This window comes from Centruroides sculpturatus, unplaced genomic scaffold, assembly GCF_000671375.1.
Source record: "Centruroides sculpturatus isolate CEXI.00-Female unplaced genomic scaffold, Cexi_2.0 scaffold1146, whole genome shotgun sequence".
NCBI lineage: Eukaryota > Metazoa > Arthropoda > Arachnida > Scorpiones > Buthidae > Centruroides > Centruroides sculpturatus.
Genome location: NW_019385570.1, coordinates 141,412 through 163,809, shown reverse-complemented (window position 1 = coordinate 163,809; position 22,398 = coordinate 141,412). Strand labels below are relative to the sequence as shown.

The window sequence follows — 22,398 nt, the reverse complement described above, 5'->3', positions numbered from 1 at the left end:
TCGAATACTACAATATTTAGTTAAAATTTTTTGCATGACTTTTCATAAAACCTGTTAAAAATATTTTTTTAATGTATGGCAGAAGCAATTTTACAATACAAATGAACTCAACGGTGCAGTATATCTTTGATATGTTAAAAAATTTAGTAAAATCTGGTCAAACATGATAAAAGTCAATATCGTGCTTTACACAAGTTTTTGCATTTCCTTCCTCTGTGAAGAATCGGGTTTATATATAACTCACATGAGAACGATATATTCAATTCTGAGAAATCTGTCTAGCATACGTATAATGAAACAATTTTACAAGTAAAATAACTGAAATGTATCGGCCATACACCTATCGTTGTTTAAAGTAAAATCTGGAAATAAGTACAGTAACTTAAATACCAAGTTTATAATATTCGTATTTGAACGTTTATAAAACACCTTCTAATCATTTTTTTCTACAAACGTAGATATTCATTTTTAGTTATTTTGTTCTGGTTTCTTTTGTTATATAGGCCTATATTAACGTTTTAGCCAGATGAAAACTTTGGGAAATCGAATAGTTAAACACAAAGTTAGATATTATTAGAATAGATCGTGTTTTAAAAAAATACTTTAGTTATTTTAATGACCCCGAGTTGATTTTAAATCCCAGGAGTGGTAGCTCAGCACATTAAACGCGTGTTGTGTTTCGCCGTGTACAAACTTCCATTAATAAAAACATTTTCGGAATTTTAATTTAGGGTTTCCTACTCCTTCATGAAAAAGAGAATAATGCTGTCAAAACTGTAGAAGAAAAAGATAATTTAAAGGAAATACGCATGGATACTGTCATGGCTGCATGGAAAAAAGTAAGACTTGGCTTTAAATTTAAGTTTTACAATGTTAATAATAGCTTTTGCGATTTGTTTAACTCGATAATTTTAAAGTACTGTACATGTATTTAATTAGAAGCATTTTCACGTAAAATGATTGATCGCCGCTGGTTGTTTTGTTTTTTGAATTTATACATTTTTAAATTAATAAAAACCTTAGCGATATCCGTTAAGACTTCAACCAAAACAACAGTCATTTTCATTTACCAGTAGATAAGTGAGTAGTAGTGATTTGAGTAGCACTGATCACAAAATTAATTCTTCTAAGCACAAAAGTAATTTTTACTAAAAGGAAATAATCCGAATGTTGAGAATATTCAATTAAATTTTTAAAATATGAAAGAATTAAATGTTTTAATATCGAAAAAATTAAATCACAATAATTGTGTGAAATAATATAACACCAAAACGAATTTTTTATACGAATAGATCGAATAAGTTTTATATTATTTAAGCTTTTTCAGTTTTTTTCATTTACTTTATCTAAAACATGACATACTCATGGTCTAATATCTGATATTTTATAAATGAAGATTTCAAATAATTTGCCTAGTAATTGTTTTATTATCAATACTAGAATTAATTATTTTCTTGATAAATATTTGTCTTAATATTCGGGTACATGACAGTTTGAAATAATATAACACTGAAATTATTTTGAAAAGGTTTTTATTTTTACGTTACAGTTTATTTAAGTGTTTCCAATTTTTCTTTCAGTTTATCTAAAGCAAGACATTTATACACGTAATAATTTTAAAATTATTTTTTTAGGATATAAATTATTTTCAGATAAAAAATCTCTGGAATAAATTAAGATTATAAATAATTTTAGTATCTAGGAAACTTTTTAATTCATTTCCTACGAAAAGATTTTTATATTTAGAAAACTTTTTAGTTCAATTCATTTCTTTATATAAAATTAATATGCGATAATAATTTTTACAATTTGTACTAATATGCAAGTAAAATAAAGCAAAGTAAAATAGGGAAATAGTTCGATATAATAATTATTTAAATTATATTTGTTACTTATTTATTAAATATCGCAAAGAGAACAATGCTTTTTATGATATTTGTGGCAATAACAAGTTTTTAAATATTGTCTGATCTTTAACACTGAAGAAGTTTGATGTCTACATAATTGTAGGAACAGTTTTAAAAAATTTTTTTTTCTATCTATCCACATTTATATAAAAATAATTCGTTATACATTGTGAAATGATTTAATAACTTTTGTAAATTACTATGTTTTTCATCTATAAAATTTAATTTATGAGTTTTTTTGCTAATAAAATCGACTTGCCGTTGATCTTTCGCTGATGATTGATACTTTTTATCAGAATCTATATAAATGTCTATTACAGCTTCTATAAGACTGTGTAATGTTTTTATGGCCAACTGTCAATAACTTAAAATGCTTCAAAATCTATTAGAATCGCATTCTGCAATTTTATATAAATAAAAATTAGTATTAGTATTATTTTATATTCAATAAGAAAATAACAAAAAGATTTAATACATAAATATTTTTTACTGACCATATAAAATGTTCATTGATATACTAAATATCATGTTTTCCAATTATTGATATTATATCAAAATTATATTTAATTATTTCATCTATTTTATCAAATTGTTAATGTGATATCTATAAAAATATAATTTTTAAAATTTATATTGTAATTGAATTAAAATTAAACTTATGTTTTTAAAATTAAATAAATTTAGTTTTAATTTTCTTAACACAAATTTGAATTAAATTAATTTTATCTTAATAATAAGTTTAATATATTCCATTTAATTATTAAGGGAGACCGGGGCAAGATCGGCATGTCAAGCTTTACTTAAATTTTGTGTAATAAATACTGCTGTAAACTGAAAAAAACGCTTTGCATATTGTCTATTGGAATGTTTTTTTACTATAGAACTGGTTAGCATCAGTTTGGAAGTAAAGATAATTAAAATAATTACAACTTTACAAGAAGAGAAAAATTGCCGAAGTTGCCCCGAGTATAGGGGCAACTTCGGCAACTTCTCTCTTTTTGTAAAGTTGTAATTATTTTAATTATTTTTATTAAAGTTGCCCCTGGTATAGGGGCAACAGTAATGGGGCAAGATAGGCACGTATATAAAATTATGTTATTAACAATGTATAAGTTGGAATTCACTATTAAAACAAAGAAATACAAATCCAACACCCATTTAATATTATTACAACGAAATGCAAGTTCAAAGACATATATACATGAATAACAAATGCAAACATGTTTTCATTTATCATCTGTTTGATTTTTATCCTTTGCTTCTAATGTGGCTTTATGTTGCCGATCTTACCCCGCTAGTCATGATTTCGAAACATTAAGTACAACCCTGAGAACAGAATGCCAAGCCATGATCTGGCCACGTGAATAAGTTGAAGTTACATCCTTCTAACAGGAAAAGTAACTTTCGTTATCATGGAATTATAACAAAACCTGCCAATTCAATGTAAATGGAAGCAAAATATTATATGGAATTGAACGAAAATGAAAATTTGCTTTATAATTCAACTACGCTTGTTGGAGAACAATAAAAACACTACACTCAACAAGCCACCAATAAAACTCAACTGCCTAACCTATAACCAAAGTTTCTTTTTAATTTGTTTTTAAAAAAAAGCGCTTGACAAACTTGCCCTGCATGTTGAAGTTGCCGCGGTCTCCCCTAAATTTATTATAAAATTAAGTTGTACTAATTTGTAATAATAATTTTTAAAATAAAAATTTGTTGAGTAAATTAAAACGTGACAATTTAAAATTAATTATCAAGTGTTTTTACCAATTAATTATTTTTTCTAAGCGAGTAGGTGTCAAACTTTTCTTTTTTCGATCACAAATCTTAATTTTATTTAAACAATAAGTCAAACATTCTGTATTCATTATTAAATGTTTTTATAAATTTGAATTAAATTTATTTCATTTTAACAATAAGGCTGTTTTAATAAATGTTTGAATATCTGAGAAAATTAAAACACAATTGCATTAAATAATATAACATCAAAACAAAATTATTTTTGAAACTTTTATTTTTACATTAATAGATTATTTTATTTAAGCTTTTGCAGTTTTTTTCATTCAGTTTATCTAAAGCAAGATATATTTCTACACATAATAATTTTAAAATTAATTTTTCAGGATATAAATTATTTTCAGATCAAAAATTTCTCGGATAAATTAAGATTATAAATAATTTTTTTAATATTTAGGAAAGTTTTATTTAATTTGCGATAATAATTTTTACAATTTGTACTAATATCGTGGTTGAAAATTATTAATATATATTTGAAATTTTTATTTGTTGTAATATCCGAATAAATTAAAGCACAAAAATTTGAAATAATATTTTAACAATAAGTAAAAGTTTCTGTATTAATTTTTAAAATGTTTTTATAAATTTGAATTAACTTAATTTTCTTTTAACAATAAAGCTGTATTAATTATTAAATGTTTTAATATCGAATAAAGTTAAAACACAATAATTGTATGAAATAATATAATGCCAAAACGAATTTTTTTATTTTTTACATGAATAGATCAGATAAGTTTTATAAAATAAAGCTTATTTTATACTTATTAAAACTTATTTATTTACGCTTTTCCAGTCTTCTCATTCTCTTTATTTAAAATATGACACATTTTTAATATTTTAAAATGTAACACCATGAAAGATCATTTTGGAAGTCATCAATAAATTGTTAGTCAAGTATTTGGAAACGTGAAACGTAATTCCAGTTTAGATAATCTTTTAATAAGCGTAAAGTCATAGTTTTTAATGTTTGGTATTTTAAAATTTTTTTGAATATCAAACTTATGTATGTATTGTCTAATAAAATAATCTGAAAAAATTTGAAATTTGGAAAATTTATTCTAATCAAGATATTGTGAAAAGTTGGTTAAGAATGATTGGTCTAACACTGATACTTGCAAATTAAATCCTATTTTGCATATTTAATGTTTTTCATTAAAAGAAATAGCAAATATATAGTTTTTTCATAGGATTTCCCAATTTAACTTATCAGCGAATTCAGAAATGAATGTGAGATAAATGTTTTAAAAATGTTTTAAATGTTTGACGTAAAATGTAAAATGTTTTAAAAATGTTTTTATAACAGATCTTTTAATATATTTAGCAGTTTTTTATTTTGTTTATCGAAAATATAAGAATACATCTTTGGTTTTAACGAACAAAACTGAATTATTCGTTTTGACAATGTTTCATTTTTAAAATATCCTAATTTATTTTTGTTCATTTCTTTATATAATTTGTGAGTTTTAGGATAGTTACTGAAATAAAAAATATCTGAAAACGATTTAAAATCCTCATAAGTATCATTTGTATAAATTTGAAGTATTAATGAATCTGTGTCAGTGTATAATAAATGTAGGTTTTCACCATATCTGTTTTTAAATATTTTATAAAATGTTTCATATATATGTATTTTGCTTAATTTTAATAAACAAAAACCTATATAAATAGGTTGTCTAAACATAAATTAGGTTTCTTCATTTTAAAAATTGCAAGATTATCGTTTATAATTTGAAATTGTTTTGCAGATGGTTGAGATAGATATCGGTGATATTGATTTAATGTTGTAGCTACTTTTAAGTTAATACGCTTTCTTGCATTTTGACATGTTTTTCCAAAAAAACTATTATTCATTTATTTAAAAAATGATTTGTAAAAATCATTAGTCGATTCTTGTCTTTTTTTATTATTAAATAATATATAATTTTTAAGCCATGCACTTTGACAAAATGCTAGTACTCTATGAATTTTAGTTACTATCAAACCTTCATCCAGATAAAATTTTAAATTTCTATAATGAATTAGGTAATTTTTTTTATCAAAAAGAGTAGAAACGAATTTTTTATTAGTATTAGTATATTTTAAATTTAATTTACCTAATACTGTTTTCTGATAATTAGATAATATATCACTAATACAGGATATTAGTATGGTCAGTAGCAAGTTGTAAATCATTATCTATCGTGAATACTTTCCGGATATTTTAGATCCACTTCTAAGATATATCCGATGTTACTTTCATCTGATATATTACAAATGTCTAAAGCATTTATTTCATCTTTGGACAACCATCTAAAATTTTTTACAGGTAAATATGTGCTCATTACAAATCCATAAAGATTATTCGCATCTATGGACAGAATATAATTATGAGGTTGATTTTTATCATAAGTTTCAGGTATTAACGGATTATTTGCTTCTGCAAATCCTTTGATTGCCAAACTTATTCCACCTCTAATTTCGTTTTCGATAAACAAGTACATATTGAGATCATTAAATAATTCTAATTGGATTTTTGTCATTTTTAAACAGCAATTCTACATTAAATCTGGTGTTGTTATAAAATATACAGGATCTAAATTATAATATGTTAAACTTAATTTTTTAAAAGTTTGGAATATATCTGCTAATAATATAGTATCAACATATTGATATAATTTTAAATAATCTTTGAAAGTTTTACAGTCAAATTTTTTCCAAACTAATTGAGCATGATTGCAATTATAATCTTTAATATTTTCTCCCGATAAATCGTTATAAAAACATTTTTTGAGTGGTAGCTGTATTTCATCTAATATATGAGCTGTTTATTTTGAAAATGGGGCAAGTCCAATTTTTATTATTGCGAGATATTTATAGGTTTGCATTTCAATAAATTTAAAAATATTGGTAAGTATTAATAGATATATTTTTAATATTTTGTGATACCAGATAATGTAAGTTTATAATCCAATAGTGTTTACAGTGCTGACTAAAAAAAGTAAAAGTTTCATTATAACTAAATGCACTTGCCTCACTTTCAAATTTAATAAATTATTGTAATCGTTCATTTAATTGGGATTTTTTCAGTTGCATCAGCCTTTTTATAATGATAAAAACAAAATACTATTCAAATTTTTATAAGTATTTATTCATTTCATAAAAAGTGAAAGAAAACAAAGAATATTCTAGTAGAAAATATAACATAACAAAAAAATTCAGTTTTATTAAGAATTTCAATGAAATTATACATATTTAGTTTATACGTAGGTATAATTAAATGAATTTTATTCAGGATTTAACATTTTAAAATATTCATGATGAACAGGAGGTATATATGGTAATAAATCCATCATGTCCTTGTATTTTTCAGATGTAATAGATCTTTTTTTTTCATACAGATAACTTTATATTTCTGAAATTACTAGGTCTTCCTCGTTGTGGTGACAAATCGATAATTTTAAATTCAACATCTCGTTCTATCTTAGTTTTGTAGAACATTTTGTATGGTGCATCCCTTGTAAATCTGATCCAGCATATATATAACCAATTTACGGTTTTTCCATCGATATTTTTGTTTTTTTTTTTTAAACTGCTTTCCCCAGAGGTTGGATTGAAAAAAATTTTCGCGTTTTATTTCATTTACTAAAAATTTATTATGTTTTCGACAATTTTGTATTAGTTTATAGTAATCATGGGGAATATACAAGGAACTGGCTTTCCTTATTGCCATTTCTACCACTCCAAAATCACGATCGTTCGGTAAAAATAAATGTCCTGAAAATAAAAATTTGTGATCAATGATATTTATTTCATTGTCACCAGACTGAACAATTTTTATTTACATTAAGGCCAACTTTATGTTTCTATTTTGGCCACTGCACATGTCACTGTAAGCTATAATGTGTGTTTGGGTTGTCATAGTCTGTAAGTGCTTCAAACAGCGAAATGCTACTTCTTGTGTTCCTCGGGATGCTATAGTTTCATCCCAAACCTACATACTAACTTCATCATTATGAAAATTGTAGAAGCCTTAATTCAATACATACATATTCCGGGATGTTGGAAGTAAATCTATTATTATCGAAACACAAAATCAAGATATACTTTTTGATATTTATGAGATATTGTATAACCACCGACTTTCAATATCAAAGATAGATAGAAACACCGTAGATTTCAGACATAATGTCAAACGGCCACATTGCTTTACCATACAGCAATCGGAGCTAAATTTTGCCGTAATATATGCGATCAAAAATAATTACAATCTAAGATGGACTTGCACCACGTTCAATATAAACATATTTTAAATACTGTTAAGAGCTAAAACTTCCATCTTGAAATACTAGAATCTGAATTTTCTTTTTACTATAAATTATTTACGCATAAAAAGTTCATAACAAGTTTTATCTATAACTACCATTATCTCCATTTTTTCCAAAAATGGACTTGCCCCACTTTCAAAATGAACGGCTCATATGTTCATTTTTAAAATAGGAATGTGGAAAAATTCCTTTTCTTTTAAATAATTCTTTATATTTGTTTTTGTGAGAAAAATGATTAAAAATCGGAAAATTATAATTCGCATTTTTAAAGTTGTTTGTTAAAACAGAGAGAGAAGAATTTAAAAACTGATAACTGTCAATAAATTTAAAATAATCTAATAAAAATGTCTTTAAATTGCATTTATTATGAGCCCACCCACTAAAAAATCCTGTTAAATGATCATGATCCATTATNGCATTTTTAAAATTGTTTGTTAAAACAGAGAGAGAAGAATTTAAAAACTGATAACTGTCAATAAATTTAAAATAATCTAATAAAAATGATGTAAAGTTTTGTGAATTTATTGGAATAATTCTAATTTTTGAAAATAATTTAGAAGGTATAGTTTTAAAAATTAAATGCGAATCATAACTTGAAAAATTGTGTAATATAATTGGAATGAACGTTTTTAGTCTATAATTTAAATTGCATTTATTATGAGCCCACCCTCTAAAAAATCCTGTTAAATGATAGTGATCCATTACACGGATATCATCATTATCAAATTTCTTTTTGCAAACATGACATAAATGTCTTGAATTATTAGAAACAGTATTAAAATTAATTTCAACATAATGATTTATTTTATCTAAGAAATTATTCGACTGGTTTTGAATATCAATTAAAAAATTATTAACAGCATTATCACCACGATAAAAATTAGAATATATTACAGTCAACCCCCTATAAGATCATAGATACGTTCCATTCTTTAGGAATCCGATTTCTTACGAGTCCTTCCAATCACAGCCTGACACGTGTGAAGTATATGGACTACTGCTGATTGAAAGGTTTTCTTCCATAAAATTAATCGATTCTAAACTAATCCGATTCAACATTTCCAAAATACGTATATTTTATTTCGAAATAATCTGTATAAACTACGCTATAAACAAAAAATTGTAGGATTACTTACCGAGTGTGTACAATTCGACATCGCCATTGCTCAAGCTTGTTTTCGTTGCGGAACAGCTCAGAACACAGCAGGCGATTTTTAATAACTTATTTTTCTGCGAAAATGTCGTTGAACTTTGGCAACATCATTAATATAAATAATTTTAATCGCCGTTAAATAAGAAATGTTTTTTTCACAAGAAATGTATAAAATTACAGTACTGTATTAGACTTACAGTACCTAATTTACATACTGTACAGATGATAGTTAGCGTAAAATCTACGTAGCGTAGCGATATGCGGCAGAAAAAAAATATATAATTATAATAAAGTTACAATAAATTAAGTTAATATTTATAATTATATATACAGTACCTAATTTATATATTATTATATGTACAGATGGAACTAACTTAATTTACCTGCCTAAACATCTGTAGCGTGGCGCTATGGACGGCGGGAAAATAGTTTGGCTGCCCGATGATGTTTTACGTAATTATAGGAGTTTTTTACCGTTTTTTACGGATACCGTCACAATTTTTTCGCAGTTTTATAGGAATCGTAATTATAGGAACCGTAAATATAGGGGGGTCTATTGTATTTTATCCTTGTTTTTAATAATTATAATCGAATAACATATAGGTTTATGAATTTCGATGATTTTAGTATTACTTTCTTTAGGATCTGTTTCATTAGACGAAAACCTTCTCCAAATTTGACTCAAAATCTGCATATATGCAGTTGAGTGAAATAATGATTTTTCACGAGAATGAAATTTGGTGATTGCTTCTTTTCCTTTCGGGGTGGAACTTTTTGACATTTATGATTAGAACAAAATTTGAGATGGTCATTTAAAGTACATTTTTTTTCAAAACCATTTAAACATCTTTTGCAAAATTTTCTTGGTGAAAATTTGTTCAACATTAGTCTATTAAAATTTCTAATTAAAAAATAATGAGATTTGTATAATAATAAATTTATTTTTTTTTCAAATTGAAATTTGCTTATATAAATTAGATAAATTAATTTGTTTCCGTATCCATATACATGAATATTTAAACAATTATTTTTTTTCAAATATCGAAATAATTTTAACACTTACAGAAAAATTTTAAATTATTTATATTTAAATATTTTAAATATTTCCTATACAATTATATAGTTGTTTTGTTGGTATTAACTGTTTGATACAAATTAGCAATTATACAATATAACAAACATCGATTGTCTGAACATTTTATATTTAACATACAATGTTTATTAACTAGATGTTTTGGAAGAATAATATTATCACATCCTTCAATTTCATTTTTGTATATTCCTATATGAACATCTATAAATATAATTTATTTCAATATCCACCCAGATCCATAATTTTATAAACTCATCGATATGGTTTAAAATTGTATCAAATGCATTCATTAATTTTTCATTAATCATTCACGAGGAGAATATATGCTCAACATGGCTAGAAAAGTAAACATTTTGGTACTCTATAATATCGTATTCTTTATATTTTAAAAATTTAGTTTTTAAATTTATTAAAAAATTTTTTCTACAAACAAAATTATCATTAATTAACTAAAATATTATAAATACTAGATGTTATTTTTTCAAAAAAAAACCAGCTGGATCAGTATTTTTAAAAATAAGAGCACGAAAGTTTTAGCATAACCTCTAAAAGCTTTTTTTCCTTAATATAAAAGACATGTTTTAAACATTTACACAGTTGTCCAAATGTTCATTCATTGCATCAAAGGCTTTTTTATAAAATTTAAAATCGTTAATATTAATATTATATTTGTTATGAGGATAGTTCCCTTTTGTTTTTGTCAACAAAATATTTGTGGTAGAATGGAATTCTACCACTTCCATGAATTGATTTTCACATATTTTAATGTTAAACTGTCTAATTTTCGAAGATTTACCTTTATCTAGAGTTAGATCTAACCCAAATTTTTGGTCTAAGGCAACCTTTTGCTTTTTCAACTCCAGATCTTCTATATTTTTAGGTTTGGGTCCATTATTTTACCAACAGTCTGTTTCACGTTAAAATCATAATCACAGTCTAAAATTAATGTTATATTTATTAAAATATTTTAAGTAAAAATATTAAAAGATAAAATAAAATACTTATTTTCTGAAAACATTTTTTTTAGATGTATAAGAGGTTTTTGCAAAAAAGTTCTCAGCAAGGTATCGAACCAGTCTCTCATACGCAGTATTTATACCATCTCTTAACTCAAAAACAAATGAAAAATGATATTTCAAGTTAGCAACTTTGAAAAACAAGTTATGTATATAAATACAAAAGCAAAATTCCTATATATATATATATATATATTAATATTTTAGACTGTACCTTGAATAACAGGATGTGAGACTAATCAGGGGGTAGGATGTTTATGAGGATGTTCCTCTCCTACCACTTACTCGACTCAAGACCTTGAGGTCCGGTCTCGCTTGTCTAAAGGATGGGGGAAAAGAGTTAGGAGAAAGGATTGTTAGATTCTTTCACCTGTCAGGATCTGACACCAATCTATCAATTTATCGCGGATAGATACGCGGAAGGAAGGGAAATTATCACGAGCGATCTTGTCGAGGACGTCGGGTTCAGTATGGAGTGGAAAATGTCGGAAGAAACGCACACCAATCCAAGTTCGTTAACAAAATACCCGTTTATTCCGTACATTTATACATAGTTAATAATTGGAATACAAATCCCTCTCGCGGGTTTAATCCGTATAGTTCATAAAGTAACGGCAAAGTATAAAATAGTCGCGACCCTACCAGCGAGGTTCGAATATTCGAATAGCGAGAGAGAGCTTACATATCATCGCGTGTAGGATAAATACCTCGAGTTAAATCATGGATGTAGTTTCTTCTTCTCTTGGATTCGGAATATAGTCCAAAGTTCAAATCAGTCAAAGTTCAAAGTCTGTTGAAGATGATGGCGATGAGAGGCAGGTAATCCACACACACACAGTATAGAAAATAACTTTTTCCCCCGTTGTGTCGTCATCGCACTTGTCTTTTATATGGGGCTCTTTTTTCGAGATTTTCCCATGTACGTCACAGGTGATGATCTTCGTTGAACAATGGTGGGCGAAGTGACAAACTTATGACACAACAGTTAACTCATCCTCTACAGGGAAGTATTGTCGTGGGAACGGAGTTTTTATGAGCGATTTTTATGAGAAAATTTGTCGGTTGTTTTTCCCTTTTTGTGTTAACCCTAACTTTTAATCTAATGAATAAAAATATTCGAATCTTAAATCCGGGCCCTCACATCGATATTTAAAAATGAATCAAAAACAGTTAATTTCCAATAATATATTGATATCTTTAGACAGTACCTTGAATAACAAATTATTTAAAAATTAATTGAAAACAGTTAATTTTCAATAATAATTTAAAAAATATAAGAATCTTGTTTTTGTATATATATATAAATACAAAAACGAAAAACAAGTTATATATATATATAAGTTGTTTTTCAAAGTTGCTACTTTGAAATATCTTTTTTCTGCTGTTTTTGAGTCAAGAGATGGTATAAATAGTGCGTATAAGAGACTGGTTCGATACCTCTCCAAGAACTTCTTTTGCAAAAACCTCTTATACAAGGTCATAATCTTCAGAAAGTAAATATTTTTATTTAAAAGTTTGCCTTTGACAAAAAGTTTTACTTAGAGCTAACTTTAGATAAGAGTAAATCTCCGAAAAAATTTACAAGTTTACATTTAGTAAAATTCATTGACTTATTATTCTAATACAGTAGAGCCTCGAAAACTCGGCCTAATGTGGACCGAAGGGTGGCCGAGTTTGTGAAAATTCCGGGTTATCGGGAATGGGTTTAAAAAAATAAGTATGAGTGTTTCCTCAGAAAATGCTGTACTGTACTTGTATGTATTGTTTACTTGACAATACAATAGAGAATAAACTGCCCAAATACCCTTAATCAAAGGTAAATTACGTCTTTTATGAAGGCATAGAACCTTTACTACATGAAAATGAAAATTAATGAATACACTGTTTACAGTAATTTACCTGATAAGAAAGACCTCAGAAAAATACTTTATGAGGCATAAAGCTGTCTTTATCATGAAAATTAATGAACTAAGGATTTTTTTGCCCTTCCAGGGTGTGGCCGAGTTATCCGGAGTGCCGAGTTATTGAGTGCCGAGTTTTCGTGGCTCTACTGTATATACATAACTTTTTTTTTTTAAAGTATTTGTTACATTGAAAAATGATCTTGAAATATTACTCAATTAGTTTCATATGATATAGAATTCTGTTTTAATAAATTTTGAAAGTAAGTATTTATTATTAGTATTACTTTAATATGAGTGATTGTTAATTTTAAGGCATTTGCAATGCATTACAAGAAAAATATCTGTTTAACACATTGTTCTGGGAGTTTAGGTTTGTAGTAAGATATTTTAAAAAGTCCAGAAAAACTGATATTTATGTCTAGACATATACTAGATAAAAGTAAATCTTTCAAAAATTCAGAAGTTTAACATCAATTTACGAAGTTGGTAAAATGTTAAACTATTGATATATTGATGAGTTTATAAAATATAAAACTTTGATGAATATTGTTATTTCACGAACATTTTTTGTTTTATAAATGTTATCACGTTCATTCTATAACTATTGTAGTAAAAACCTGTCAATATCTTTTGAATTTAATTATAATTAAAGCTGTAATTTTTGTTACAATCAACACAACTTTAATTAAATAAGTTATTTTTAAAATAAATTACTTTATTGTTGTAAAATTTATTCTTAAAAATTTGTTGATATATAATAATTTACATTGAGGTGAAATGAATTTATAAGAAAAAATAAATAAATAAATAAATAAAATGTATATAATCAGAGTTTCATTTTATAAATTTAATATCTTCAATTAGGGTTTATCACTTAAATAAATATTATTTCGAAGAAATTATGGTTTAGTATAAACCATATAGTAATTTAAAGTTTAAGTTGGTTTTATCACACAATATTAAAATCGTGCCTTTCTTAAAATCAAATTTCTACTATCATTATTATTGCTACTGTACAATTTGAGTTAAATTCTTACACTTTATAATTTTTTACTTTCATTTCATTTTAGTAACTATTTTTTTTTTTAAATTTTAAAAACACAAGTTTCGTTTTAATTCAATTACAATATAATTTTTAAAAATTATATTTTTATAGATATCACATTAACAATGTGATAAAATGGATAAAATAATTGAATATAATCATGATATAATATCAAAAATGGGAAGAAAAGACATTTGATATATCAATGAACATTCTGTATGGTCAGTAAAAATTATTCAAGTATGAAATTTTTTTGTAATTTTTTTATTAAATATTAAATAACTAATCCTAATTTTTATTTATATAAAATTGCAAAATTAGATTCTAATAAATTTTGAAGCATTTCAAGTTATTGACAGTTGGCAATAAAAACATTACACAGTCTTATAGAAGCTGCAATAGACATTTATATAGATTCTGTTAAAAAGAATCAATCATCAGCGAAAGATCGATGGCAAGTCAATTTTATTAGCAAACAAATTCAAGAATTAAATTTTATAGATGAAAAACATCAGATATGACTGGTTGAATTGAACATAGTAATTTACAAAAGTTATTAAATCATTTAACAACGTATAATGAATTGTTTTTATTTAACAATGGACAGATAGAGAAAAAATGTTTTTAAAAATTAAAACTACAATTATTTAGACATCAAATTTCTTGGGTGTCTAAGATTGTATAATATTAAAAATTGTGATTGCCGCAAATATTTTAAAAAGTATTGTTTTTTTGCGATATTCTATTTTACGACCAATTTTTAATTAAACAAAAAACAGATATTTTCAAAATCAATACATTGTATAGGTAGGTATTTAATAAATAAGTAACAAATATTATTTAAATAATTATTATATTAAACTATTTTCCTAGTTTACTTTGTTTTATCGCTATAATATTATTTCAAATTGTTCTGTTTTAATTTACTTGGATACTAAAACAAATTGAAAAAATTATTATTGCAAATTAACTTTACAATAATAAATTTGATAATTAGAAAGAATATACTGTATTAAACTTTGCCTCATTGTTAAAATATTATTTCAAATTGTCGTGTTTAAATTTATTCGAATATTAGAACGAAAAAATGCAAATATATATTAATAATTATCAATCACATCAAATATTAGTACAAATTGTAAAAATTATTATCGTATATTAATTTTATATAAAGAAATGAATTGAACTGAAAAGTTTTCTAAATATGAAAATTTTTTCGTAGAAAATGAATTGAAAAGTTTCCTAAATATTAAAATTATTTATAATCTTTATTTACTCGAGAAATTTTTGATCTGAGAATAATTAATATCTTAAAAAAATCATTTTAAAATTATTACGTGCAGAAATGTCTTGCTTTAGATAAATTGAAAGAAAAATTGGAAACACTTAAATAAACTGTAACGTAAAAATAAAAACCTTTTCAAAACAATTTCAGTGTTATATTATTTTAAACTGACATGTACCCGAATATTAAGACAAATATTTATCAAGAAAATAATTAATTTTAGTATTGATAATAAAGCAATTACTAGACAAATCATTTGAAATCTTAATTTATAAAATATCAGAAATTAGACTAGGAATATGTCATGTTTTAGATAAAGTGAATGAAAAAACTGGAAAAGCTTAAATAATATAAAACTTATTTGATCTATTCGTATAAAAAATTCGTTTTGGTGTTATATTATTTCACACAATTATTGTAATTTAATTTTTTCTATATTAAAACATTTAATTCTTTCATATTTTAAAAATTTAATTGAATATTCTGAACATTCGGATTATTTCCTTTGAGTAAAAATTACTTTTGTGATTAGAAGAATTAATTTTGTGATTAGTGCCACTCAAATTTATCTAGGAAATTCATTGAAAAATTAATTTTGTGATCTGAAATAATTTCATTCAACAAATTTTTATTTTTAATTTTAAAAATTATTTGTAATTTTAATTTAATCGACATCTAAAATTAATTTTGTTATCAATGCTACTCAAATCACTACTACTTAACTGAATAACACTACAGAATACTGGTAGTTAGTATAGGGATGACACTCGACCGATTAGTTGGACTCGTGGAGTTTTACCGAATTTTATTTACGTGTGTAAATAATTATATACGTGTGTTCTAAAATCGAAAGAGTTTTATCACAGAAAGTCATTTCAGAAAGCATGGTATGTTTACAAATTACTCTTGTGTTACTTTTCCTTATGATGTGAATTCATTTCAAAAAACTATTTTTTTTATACGGATCTTGCTTGTTTCGAGAAGAATTTCAAACTTCCTTGCATAAATGCAAAAATTTTTGTATATTTTGTTCACAGGTTTTTGTAACGCTACATACTTTTCATAAATTTTTAAACTGTCATAATATTACAAAATACTGGATGCATTCTATCTCCTGTCTTGCTTTCCTTTGGAGTAAAAGTGAGTAGCAATACATTTTTCTATACCAGGTGTGGCCAATAAGTTACGCCCTCGCGCCGAATTGGAAAGAAAACTTTTTTCATGGGCCAAACCAGAGGCTGCCCTAGGAAGATTTTGAGGTGGTGCAAGATCTTATTGTGGTGTTACTCTGTAGAGACAAAATTATACATAGAGATTACACATACATTTTTTACATTATCATGCTTTATCAACATTTTACGCTGTACTTAAGAGATTTGTAACGGATGGTTAACTGTAAACGCACAGTGAGTTGTTGACCCATTTTTTTAGGCGTCAGAATTTTTCATCGAGCTATTCGGACTTCAGATATATTCATTACACGGGCCGTATGTTGGCTATGCCTGCTTTATAGCCAGGAACAGTAAAATCGAATGCGAAAGAAAATATTTGCGATCTACCAAAATATAAAGTGAAAAAACTTGTTAATAAATAGGTAGTTTTCAAGGACAAGGAGACAACTCTTCTTGTTAAATGTATTATTGTTTACTTGTTTCTTTATTCCTGCCATTCTGTTTCTTGAATGTTATCAAGTGGACTAAAAGACATTGGTGTGGCATTGATATTTAATGCAGCAAGTAGAATGGTATTGATATATAAAGAAGTATATCTCTGATGGTATGCCTTAAATTTTTCTTCAATCAGTTTTTAATTAGAAGCTAAATTTTCGATATTCCTCAATAGTTGTAAGCGATGCATGATCAGATTACAAATATTTTTAATAGGAGAGAGATTTGGAGTTCTGACTGGCCGACAAAGGAAATCGCAAGACATTCACTTGAATAGCATGCCGTGTGTGGCTGGGAATATTCTTTGTTGAACAATATGCTATCCTGAGTGCTGAGAAAAAAACATGTCTCGGAATTTTGTCAACGTATCGCTGTGTTGTGAGGGTGTTATATACTTCTACTAAAGTATGCTGCTGTCAAAAGAAATGACATATCGATTCATCGATCCATAACTCTATGGCTCAAAAACAGGTAACTGTTGTTTTCACTTGCAGTATTCGAAAGTAAAAGCCAGAGTTCATAATAGCCAGAATGTCTCGATACACGCCTATGCGGGTTGCCAAGACACAGATCAGAAGGGGACTGAATCTTCACTGAATACGATTCATTTCCAATCAGAACAATTCCATATTAATCCAGCTCTGAACCACTACAATTTCTATTGACGATGCCTATGGATCAGTGACCTCTGGCGTGTTGAGCATCGTGAGCGTAAATCCCATTGGTTTGATTGTCTAGGAATGGTCTTGATTGTCACTTTAGTATTTGTCACATGTTACAGTCGTTTGCAAAAGTTTAAGACCACTTCTTTCCAGTATTTTACACATTTCATCATTTGCGTAGATTATTACATCATCTCTTGTGTTGATTGTATCAGATGCATTCTGCTGGTATATATAAATGTTTGTGCACGGTTTATCGGCAGTTGTTGACTCGATTTTGCATAGATTGTACTGAAATTATTATAATGGGTAAGAAACCTTCACTGACTGTTGCAAAACAGAGAAAAATGTTGCCCTTGCATAAAGTGGGTTTTTATGAACATCAAATAAGTTCTAGAGTAAACGAGCAAAACACGTGTTTATCAAGCTATTAGTAAACTTAAAAATTGTCGAGAAATCACTGACCGAATAAAGAGTGATCACTTCAGAAATACCTTTTCACATGATGACCATGTGATAAGAAACCTTTTTTGTACGATCACCAAGATGCTTCAGCAATAAAATTCCATTAGATGTGCTTTTTCAACGTGTTATCGTAAACTTTTGCGAACGACTGTATATAATCGATAGTGATGGCTTTGGGGCTGTTACAGCTGCTCAAATAACAGTGCCATCGTTCTATTCTATCGTCTCTCTAGACAAGCCGTTGCCTGCTTTTCGTTGGACTTGGTCATGCATAAGAGCATTGTCTAATTGCAGCGTCACTCCGATTGAAATGATAGGCGATATGTCAATCTTTTACTATGATAAGTCTTCTTTCAATGTCAGTTATATACAGTAGTTGTACTAAGCATGAATTCGATGGCAAAGCATTGTTCAGAAACTTTGACGATCAGCACAATCAGACACCAGTACAAGTTGTTCTTTAGATTCGGATATGTATAGCAAGTCTATTTTGGATATTAATTTAATCTTAAAATAATTCGAATTTCTTTATAATAGTATTTTCGATATCTAGTATGGCGTTATGTTACCAGTAACTTGAATTTGTTGGGAAAGTCATGTGTCACAAACAAGTTCGGAGAAAGTTCTCATTGAAGAAATTCCTATTACGTGATATTCTCAACTTGTAGGTGCTACTACTCACATAACAAAAAAATCTTTAATAAACGGTGACTAAAAAATTCCGGTTTATCGACTTTATTTTACAGGGTGTCAGGTTATTAGCATGTTATGGTACATTCAATTGTCATACGATATATACTGTAAAAATAATTAATTTTAAATTTGTTAACATTTGTCATGAATTAATTTTTAGTCTGTAATTATTTTTGATTTATGACGTTTAAGATTAGTTTTGCTTGTTTGTTGTTTTAAAAGGCAACCGAACCAACGTTGAATGGGATATCTTTAAAAATGCAACCTGGAGAATTATTACTTGTTGTCGGTCACGTTGGATCAGGAAAGGTAATATCTTGATTTTTCAATTTATTTTAAATTACATGCTTTACGATTTAACGACCGTTTGAAAAATTACATAAAACGTAACCATTTATCAGTTTATAATAAAATGACTTAAAATTTTAATACTTGATTTTGTTATTTAAGATATTTTATACTTTTTTGATTTTAGTTTTATTNACATGCCATAGTTTAATTTAAAAAGTTAAATTATTAGAAAGTAGAAATGATGTATTTGGATTTTATATTTTAATTGGTTTCTGTTAAACAATAATTATTATAACAGTGCAAAATGTGTATTAATAGTGCAATGTGTAGTAGTAGTGGTAATAGTAATAGTCAGGAAAGGTAATATCTTGATTTTTCAATTTATTTTAAATTACATGCTTTACGATTTAACGACCGTTTGAAAAATTACAAAAAACGTAACCATTTATCAGTTTATAATACAAAGACTTCAAATTTTAATACTTGATTTTGTTATTTAAGATATTTTATCCTTTTTTGATTTTAGTTTTATTTGATTTGAATTCATAAACATAAAAAATATATGTTCTGTAGAGTTTTTAGGCAAAATGGCAGGTATTATATACAACTTGTGTCAGAATAGAAAAATCGTCAGATAATTGTTTATATTTGACTTACTTAATGGTTGTGTGCATAATCCGTTATGAAATCGTTCATCTTGGTTGTTATGCGTTAAAATAAACTGACTGAATGAAGAGAAATTATGATATACAATCTGATTATAGACGTTTATAATTACGTGTTCGAGTCATTGCTCATCTAACATCTCCAAATAAATATAAATATTTATTTTAAAATATAAATACAATAATTCTTTATTACTTTTCTTCGTCATGAAACTGATAAATAATTCTATATCTACAAGTTATTCTTATTGTATATTAACCAAGAAGATTTTAACAATTGATTTTAGACATTTTTGCATAACAACTGAATTCTTTATTATTTAATATTTGTACGCCCCTCTACGAAAGTTTATTTGTAAATAAAATTTTGTTGATTCACATGCCTTTGTGTCTTTATTATACAGTTTACTTTATAATTATCTACTGAGACAATTCTATTAGAAGGACTTTATTTTACAAGATCTGGGTTTTGCACATTAAGAAAACTTATTCAGAAAAAACAAACAGTCTTTATTTTTCACCTGTTTCACCTGTACACAATCAGCCGATTGCAGAAACAGAGTTTACGTTACAGGACGTTAGCTGGCTGGACCGTCGTTTAAAATGAGTTGCAAAGACGACGATCGTCTATTTCTGAACGCCAGCTAAACGAATCACGGCAACAAAGTGTTGGCTCTTACATTTTTTACAGCTACTTCCCTGTCTCAGGAGTCGTTTATTTAATCGGGTCATTCGTTTATGACGTCAGAAAAACGGCGACAAACAAAGTGTTCAAATCATGCCAGAATTTTTTCGAAAAAGATTAAAGTGTCCTCTACTAAGTTATAATAATTTATCCTGTAGTTCAGGAAATATGTTAGGGGAGTAAAAAGCTACATGAGATTATACATAACGAATTTTTTTCGTTGTTTTCTTGTGTGTCTGCTCGCAGCCAAACCTCATTCTTATTATAAACGCCTCTATCAATATAAAAATGCTTTTTACATTTATTTAACGGTAGTTTGATACCTGCATACAGTAGAGACGTGAACTCTGATAAGATCACCGGCTAACCTCTGGAAGCTTCCATTGCCATAAAATTGAAATATTGTCCACTGTTGTTCAGTAGTTAAATAATAACAATCTTCTTTCATTTAGATGCTTAATTTCGTCGTCAATACAATAAAAAAATACAAACAAGTCCAGATTTAAAAAATTTATACCGAATTCGAAATTCATTTTCAGAATATATTTCTAAAAAATTATTTCGATCTCGATCCCTTTCTCTGTTCGTAATTGTCGAGATGAATAATTTTCTTGATTCGTCTCGTTTACATGAAAAATATCCATTGTAGCATAAACTTTTCCACCAAGAAATGAATATGGCAACTTCTACTCAAATAAAATAGTGTATAAAGCTGCTATCAATGGAGTTCAAAAAGTAAATAAAATAACTTGTTTCTAATCGCTGTTTAAACTGTGGAAAGCGAAAAACGTCGTCTGTGCAATAAAAGTTTTTTGAACCGCAGTCTACACGATCTCTTCTGCTGTCGGCGTTTAAACGTTATCTCTGCAGTCGGCTGACTATGTTTGTGTTTTGGACCTCTTGGTCCCTCATAAGTAGGTTTACAGCCACTAGGTGCTAAAACAAGATTTTATAAAATTACAAAAATTTCATAACTTTAAGCCAATGGACCAAGTGGTCCGAAACACAAACATAGTGTGTACTGGTGAAAGAAGTGAAAAATAACGACTGTCTTTTCAATAAGTTTCCTCAATTTGCAGCACCTGGACAACAGTATAATACGTCCTACTGCTAATACGATAAGTCCCAGTAGACACTTATATAATAAAATTTTATTGATTAATTAATTAATTAATTAATGTAATTTGTCAGTTTTTCTTATGAATTGACAGAATATGTTTTATTATCCATTGCATTTTATGTGCTGATAAAGAAAAGCAATTGATAATTAAAATAATATCCTTATAATAATACGTAAATATTTCTAAAATATTTATATAATTATATTATTTATGCAAAACATTTCGTATCAAATAATTAAATGACATTAATTTGGTTAGACGTCTTTACTAATGTCCTTGTTGGGAGAGATTCCAATTACTTCTGGTGAAGTGTCCGTGAAAGGAAAGATCTCGTATGCTTCTCAAGAAGCTTGGGTATTCAACGCAACTGTCAGAGAAAATATCTTGTTCGGAGAAGAATATCACGAAGAGAAATATAGAAAAGTCTTGCATATTACTGCATTAGAAAAGGTAAGATAATTTTTGCATTTATTATTAAATCTTTTGCATACTTATGTCGGTTCTAGACGAAAATTTGTTTATCCACTGCAAGGCGATACGGAAATGATCTATTATGTATCACATCACGATTACGTTACAAGCCAATTGTATCGCGTTTTTTCTTAGAAACATGCCATAGTTTAATTTAAAAAGTTAAAT

General features: G+C 26.8%; 1 protein-coding gene across 1 annotated transcript in view; it reads left to right on the top strand.

Annotated features, from left to right (window-relative positions):
* The window catches only part of LOC111640210 (multidrug resistance-associated protein 4-like), a 132,881-nt gene that overhangs the window by 20,065 nt on the left and 90,418 nt on the right, over positions 1-22,398 (top strand). The window contains exons 5-7 of the mRNA XM_023386210.1: positions 732-839; positions 19,220-19,306; positions 22,018-22,209. Coding sequence (XP_023241978.1) covers positions 732-839; positions 19,220-19,306; positions 22,018-22,209 — 387 coding nt within the window. The remainder of the gene's footprint in view (positions 1-731; positions 840-19,219; positions 19,307-22,017; positions 22,210-22,398) is intronic.